Below are 7,144 nucleotides of genomic sequence, written 5' to 3'. Positions count from 1 at the left end.
AGTTTACCCAGGTTCGGGGCTCTCCAGAGAGATAATACCCCTACTCCTGCATGTCTGAGTATATATATCTGGGGTGTACATCGGGCAGTACAAAGTGCTCCTAGAGCTGTATCTGGGGGCAGTGCCATGGGCATCTGCCTCCATATATGTGTGCACAAGGCACGCTTTAGTGGCCGGCCATGAGCATGGCCGTATGTGTGTTTGGGCATGCTTGCCCGTGGGAATGGACGGATGGATGGCTAGCTAGCTCTCTTGCTAGCTAGCTTGCTTGTGGTGTGCGTGAGTCCCTCCATGGATGGATGGATGGGTGTCTCCTTTTATAGGAGAGGGTAGCTTTGTATCTAAGCTATGTGGAGGTATGGGAGCAAGGCATGGTGCATGTCATGCTTGTCCCCTAGGTCACTTCATGAATAGTGCCAGGGACAAGTGACACTATACATGATGGTGTCGCGGTACGGTTGTCTTGTCCGCGGTATGGCCGTCTCGTCGGGGTCTTGTCGATGCCGGGTCGGACTGCAGTCGGCAGCCGACTAGTCGGCGCAGTCGGTCAGCTGGCAGCCGGCCGGGGGGAGCAGTCGGACGGGGAGCCGGCAGGAGCGGCGGGGCAGTCGGACTGAGGGGCGTTGCTAGCCCCGATGTCTTGAAATATTGTCTTGCCGTCTTCGGGATACCCGTGTCCAATTACTCCGACAAGCGTCGAGCCAGAGTATCGGGCCGTGGCTAATGCCGTGGCCGAATGCTCTTGGATCCATCAGCTACTTCAGGAGTTGCTTTGTGACGTTCATACAACCACTCTTGTCTACTGCGATAACGTCAGCGCGGTCTACCTCTCCACCAACCCGGTGCACCATCGACATACGAAGCATTTTGAGCTCGATATTCACTTCGTTCGAGAGTAGGTTGCCCTTGGCCGTGTTCGAGTTCTCCACGTGCCGACGACGCAACAGTTTGCTGATGTGATGACTAAGGGATTGCCTACTCCCGTCTTCGAGGAGTTTCGGTCCAGTCTCTGCGTCTCCGGCGACGCTTCGACTAAGGGGGGGGGGTGTTTAGTATATATTTGTGTTGCATGTATTTTGTATTGTGGCCCACCTCTTAGTTGTGTATAGTTGAGGTTGAGGCCTACCCTGTACTTATATATAGGTGCACCGGCGCCCCATCAATACATCGGTCATTTATTGCCAACTTGTCTCTCTACATATTTTGTACGGATGTTTTTTTCAGAAAAGAATTACAAGCAGTTAGAGGATATGTTGATGTTCAATAAAAAAACACTGACTTATTTCAGTTCTGCTTACTCTTTTTTTGAATTTTATTGTTCATGTGAGGGTATTTGAGCTCGGGAGCAAAAACAGTACATGTTATCAAAATTGGCATGTTTTCTATCCTTTTATTAGCTTTGGCCTTGTTTGGCATTTTCAGGTTTTGTCATCAATTTTGCTTAGGTGCGCTCGGCTCGACCACCACGAGCGTACGCCACGTGTCCTTTTGATGTCAAAAGTAAAAGACAGTCAGTGATATTTCTAGGTCTCTCTGTGTTTGGGGCGACGGCCTTTGAAGATCGCAACAATGAGATATTTCTAGGTCTCTTAGTGTTTGGGGCCATGGCCCTTGAAGATCGCGACAATGAGATCAAGGGCGTGAAAACACATCTACAAACTGGAGTAGGTGTTTTCTTGACTTTCTATTATGCCGAAGTAAACTCTTCATGAGATTGACTTCATTCCATGCGATAAATCAATCTCATCAAGAAAATTATATTGTAAACTAATTTTATGCCAAGAAATTCTCTAGACCAATTTATCATCCTATTTTGGAGTCGTCATTCATAAGATCATCCTCCTTTGAAATAATAGTATTGCGTCCTTGACAAGCAATTTACATGTTTGAACAAGAACACCTAAATTTTTTCAAACATAAAAGTCTATACTAAATCTAACTGATGCTTGGTCCGACCTCGCCTTACAATATGGAATTACTTTATCTTTTATAAGTATAGAATGAATTTTGAAAACTATTAACGTTGATTCAACTCTTTTTTGGTTAATGATTTTAAAAAATTTCCTTCCATTTTGTATTATAAAGTTGCTGAAATGTATCTTGCAAATGTACATCCAAAATTCTGATTATATACCTAGTAAAAACCACCACAAACACCTTTCAACCATGGGCGAATTAACCGACTTCCACTGAAATCCAGTGACTCTGTTTTTCATTTCAGCCAGGGGACTTAAATGTCCACTAAAATTTGATTTTGGGATCCAAACAAATATTTTTAAAAACAAAAAAATGATTTAGAATTATTTGAAGTTGTGTCTGCCACCAAGATTACTGAGATATTTTGGAAGAAAGGCAATTATTTCAGTATGAACCAAAGTTAATGATATTTCAGAAATTTCATTGAAATTGCGCCCTGAAAGCTTAAACTAGTCACACAACACTCTCGGACACCATACGAGCAGAGATAGAAAACACACACACATCACGCATCTCAGGAAACTCACTCCCTAATCATCGATCACTACCCACTCAGCTTCGATCAGGCGTGCAAGCAAAGGACCTCTCTCTGGCTCCGTCGTCCCATCCATCTCTCAGAGTCTCAGGCGACCTGGACCTGGATGGTCTTGGGCTTCTTGGGCTCGGGCGGCGGCAGCTTCTCGACGGACACGGTGAGCACCCCGTCGCGGCACACCGCGGAGATCTTCTCCGTGTCGGCGTTCTCCGGCAGCACGAACTTGCGCATCAGCTTGCCCATGCGGCGCTCCATCCGCAGGTACCTGGCGTCCTCCTTCTCCTCCCTCCGGCGCTCGCCGCTGATCACCAGCACCCGCTCGTCCTCCACCTGCACCTTGATGTCGCCGGACCCCAGCCCCGGCACGTCCACCACGAACGCGTACGCGCCCGGCAGCTCCTTCACGTCGGCGGAGGTGGCCGCCATGGCGCGCGCGTCGCGGACGTAGGCGCGCGTCGGGCCCTGCTTCTCGCCGCCGGCGTTGCCGGGCCCGCCGGCCTCGCCGTCGGGGATGTCCAGCAGGTGCTGCAGCGCCGTCATCAGCGGGGTCTCCAGCCCGAACATCCTGCCCTCCATTCTCGGTCGCTGCTGATCTCCGAGCTCGATCGGTCGGTCTCCTCGGATTGGACTGCGTTGGATTGTTTGCTGATTTTTTTTGTGGACTGCGTTGGTGATGATGCGACGGGAGGAGGAGGGAGTTTATATCGGTGGCCGGAGTCTAGAAGGTGACGGAAACTTCTGAAACTTGGTGGAACCCGTGGGATGCGGCAACGTGGAAAGTTCTAGAGCTCCATCAACGGTCTTTCTTTAGGAACAAATGAAAATGTTGAGTGGCTGGTTTGGTCTCGCTTCTTAGGAGCAGAGATATTTTCCGTTAACTTTTATTTTTGGAAAGATGATCCGTTCTCCAGAAACTTCTCCAATCCTCCCGTGCATATCTGCGACCAGTGCTGGTTTCTGTCGAATTCAGAGACTAGGAGCATTGCAAGGTGGTGAGGAACAAACTGGGATAAATGTCAGTCACCTCGAAATAACAAAGATGTGTAGTACTCGTTAACAAAGAATTTAGCATCTGGGCAAGATAATTCAAGATGGGAATGGCCCGGACCTGGCCCCGTGGCCCCAAGGTCAATATGTGAGGCCATGGGTCAACCCATTTCATCAAAAATTTATGGCCTCACTGACCCATTGGGTATACGAGGCCGACCCAAGATTAAGATGGAAAATTCATGACTCCAGTGATCACAATCTGAAGACTGGAAAACCACTGGGACAGCGAGCTGTACAAGTTAGAGAGGAATAGTATAGTGACCGGGATGGCGAGCTCGGCGGTGACCAAGACACGAACGACACGCTGGTTTTTCTACGTGCATGTACTAGTAGTTGACGTAACAATCAATCCACCTGTCTCTCTGTCTGCTTCTTGTGTACAACGCATCTCCAACAGAATTGATCGAGTTCATATACCGTAGATGTGTCCAGGGGCGTCTCGAACAGGGTCGGCCAGCAGTGACTAGGGCCTAGCGATTCGACTGGGTCGACCCGTCTGACCCATCGGGTCGCACGGTGCCGGCTCCACTGACCCATATATCATTTGAGGCCGACCCATTTGGCCCATTGGCCTTGAAATTTCGGGCCGGGTCAGTGACCCAGCGGGCCGGGTCGGGCCGACCCGGCCCGTTCCCATCTTGAAAGACAATGCTCCACACTTTGGGTAAAGTTTCTTGGCTAAAGTTTTGATACAAATGCAACAGAAGGTCAAGTTAGTTTACCAAAAGATTTCATAATTTTTGACATTTTTGGAATTACTCAAAATCATATCAGGTGCACCTATATCCGAGAGCCGCTCCACCTATTCACCCTCGCTCCACAAGAGCTCATGCCACTCCGCCGTCTTCACATGAAACATACACCGATGCGGCTAACGTAGGTTATAGCTAGGTTTTCACCATGGTAGCTACTCCCTCCGTTCTAAATTACTTATCAAACGAATTGATGTATCTAGACGTATTTTAATTCTAGATACATCCATTTTTATCCTTTTTGCGATAACTAATTCCGGACGGAGGGAGTAGGTCCAATTCTACCGTGAGAGAGAATAGGACCACGACACTCTGCCCCGGCTTCCGCAACCCCTGCCACTGTCACCCCCACACGACACAAGTGCAAACAAAGGGAGGAGATCCCCTACCACCACCATGGAGTAGGTCGGCGACAGCGACCTGTCACAGCCCTAGCTTAGTCCTTGCCTGTCATTGCTTAAGCTTCCATGCATCATGTTAAAATATCTTAAACTTGAAATGGGGGCTGATAAACCCTAGCAGCAAATGAAATTCAACTAGGGTCAAAATTAAATCTTTTCAATGAACCCAAAATGCCCTTCATAAATGTTCATCATTTTTGAATTGGTCTAGAACCTCTGAAAAAAATGGTGCACATTTTTCTAGGTCATCTTTGGATTTTTGAATTAATCCATATTGTATTTGAATTGGGGCAATTAAATTCTATAGATATTTTAAGTGCTCCAAATATTCATCTAGAATAATTCAGTTAGTGCGCATAATTATTTTCAGAATTTAATAAAATGATTTAGTCCTAAAAATAAATCAAAACAGAGAGGAAAAATAGAAAACAGAACAGAAATTAAAAAAAGGGCTTACCTGGCTTACCTGGACGGCCTAGTAGGCAGTCCACCTGGCCGGGCCAGCCCAGCGCCGCTGCCAGTCATCCCCTTCCTGTGGACACTAGGCCCTGAGCGCGTGCTTGCCGCGCGGGCACCTCCTGTCTGCCTGCATCCCTCCCCGATGCTCTGGACGACGCCACACACCCCCCCGACCCCCTCGTCCACTCCCCTCTCCCTCCGGTCGCCCCTCCCCTCCTCTGCTCTCTCCTTGCGTCCCCACCGTATACGGCCGTCGCCGCCGCTCGCCGCTGCCGAGCCCAGAGCCACTTCCTCGCCCTCTGTCCGTGGCTATAAGCTTTGACGTCCACCGCTGCATCTTCTCACCGACGAGCACGAGCCCGGGAGCAATGCAGCGTCGCCCTCTTCGTCACCTTCGCCGTCGGTCGCCGGAGATCCACCTCGATGCCCCGCTCAGCTCGGACCTTCCCGGAGCCCGCTGAGACGCGTGCTGCAACCGCCGTGAGCTCCTCACCCGAACCCCCCTCTCCTCCGTCTCGTTTGCATGTCGTAGCCGCCGTCACGCATGTGGCCGAATGTGTCGCTGCCTGTGCTGGTCACCGATGACTATTTGGTTCCGGGCGTGCATCCAACATGCCCACCGCCGCGCATAGAACCTCGCTAGCGCCTCGCTGCACTCGTTTGCACACTGCAGCACCGATCCCGCGAACGCCCGAACGCCGGTCGCCGCATTCGTGCTCGCCGCCGTCGACTCCAACCACCTCAGCTCCGTCCAAGCCCACCGTTGGATGCGTTGCAGCATCAGCTCTCTAGAGAGCCCAGCCGCATATCAAACGGGGCACCACATGGCGTTTCCGACGCGTCCGACCGTCGCGGACCTCGCCGGTGACTAACCGCCTGCGGGTTTGACCCCGTTGACCAGGGGTTTGACTCCCCCTGTCCCACTGACATGCGGGCCAGGCCCTAATTAGTTCCGGCTTAGGCTTAAATTAGTGCTAATTAACACCCATAGTTAGAGGAGAGGCTGACATGTGGGACCCACACGTCAGGTTTGACCTGGCACGGTCAGTTGACTGCTGACATCACAGTGACGCAATGCTAACGCAGTAAATGTTTTCTGGGATTTTAGATAAATCAGAAATAATTTATTTATTTCAGAAATAACCAAAACTTCTAAAATTCATAGAAAATAAACTATAACTCCAATGAAAATAATATATATATATATATATATATATGAAAAATTAGCAAAAAAATCCAAAGAATTTGTTTATGGCATTTTCATGCATGTTTGAACAACTTAAACTTCCTGTATAAGACAATTTGAATTAATGGCATTTGAAATGCCTTATGTGGAGTTTGAATTTGAATCTTGTGTTCAAACCAACTCCATTTAAATCGTTGCTAGCTGCATTAGATCAAATCACAGCATATTGCCATGTCATGATCATGCATCATATTGTGGCATTGCATTGATTGTGTTCTTTCTCTGTTTGCCGGTATTTTTCCCCTCTCAGTGGACGTAGTTTCGACGATGAGTTTGATGACACCGATGAAGAGTTTTACTATCTTCAGAAGTGCCAGGCAAGCAAAACCCCCTTTATCACTCTGATACAATCCCACTCTCTCGCTCCAGCTCTCTTTTACTGCATTAGGACAACAACGATTCAACTGTTACATGGTGCGGTAGTTGAACCCCTTTCCTCTGCATGACCTGTCTTTGCCACAGTAAATAGTTGAAACCCACTAGCATGAGTAGGAGTTGTTTGAGCCATGATGTGCCTACTCATTTATGTTTGCTTATTATGCCTGCTATTGCTCAGAGTTGTGTCAGGTCTGATTCATCAGGTATGAATTGGAATGTGGTCATTGTTGGGGACGTAGCATGCAATTTCAAAAAATTTCCTACGATCACGCAAGATCTATCTAGGAGATGCATAGAAATGAGAGGGGGGAGTGTGTCCACGTACCCTCATAGACCGAAAGCGGAA

General features: G+C 48.7%; 1 protein-coding gene across 1 annotated transcript; it reads right to left on the bottom strand.

Annotated features, from left to right (window-relative positions):
• Positions 1–2,359: 2,359 nt before the first annotated feature.
• Positions 2,360–3,204, bottom strand: LOC123074150 (17.5 kDa class II heat shock protein). Its single transcript, XM_044497070.1, has one exon. The coding sequence runs from the start codon at positions 3,086–3,088 to the stop codon at positions 2,600–2,602; it is 489 nt and encodes a 162-aa protein (XP_044353005.1). The 5' UTR covers positions 3,089–3,204; the 3' UTR covers positions 2,360–2,599.
• Between the last annotated feature and the right edge of the window lie 3,940 nt (positions 3,205–7,144).

This window comes from Triticum aestivum, chromosome 3D (assembly GCF_018294505.1).
Source record: "Triticum aestivum cultivar Chinese Spring chromosome 3D, IWGSC CS RefSeq v2.1, whole genome shotgun sequence".
NCBI classification, from domain to species: Eukaryota; Viridiplantae; Streptophyta; class Magnoliopsida; order Poales; family Poaceae; genus Triticum; species Triticum aestivum.
The sequence above is the reverse complement of the archived record's forward strand: the minus strand, read 5'-3'. Positions and strand labels throughout refer to the sequence as shown.

Coding starts and splice junctions, on each gene's coding strand:
- LOC123074150 (XM_044497070.1), bottom strand. CDS start 3,088: ATGGAGGGCAGGATGTTCGGGCTGGAGACCCCGCTGATGACGGCGCTG.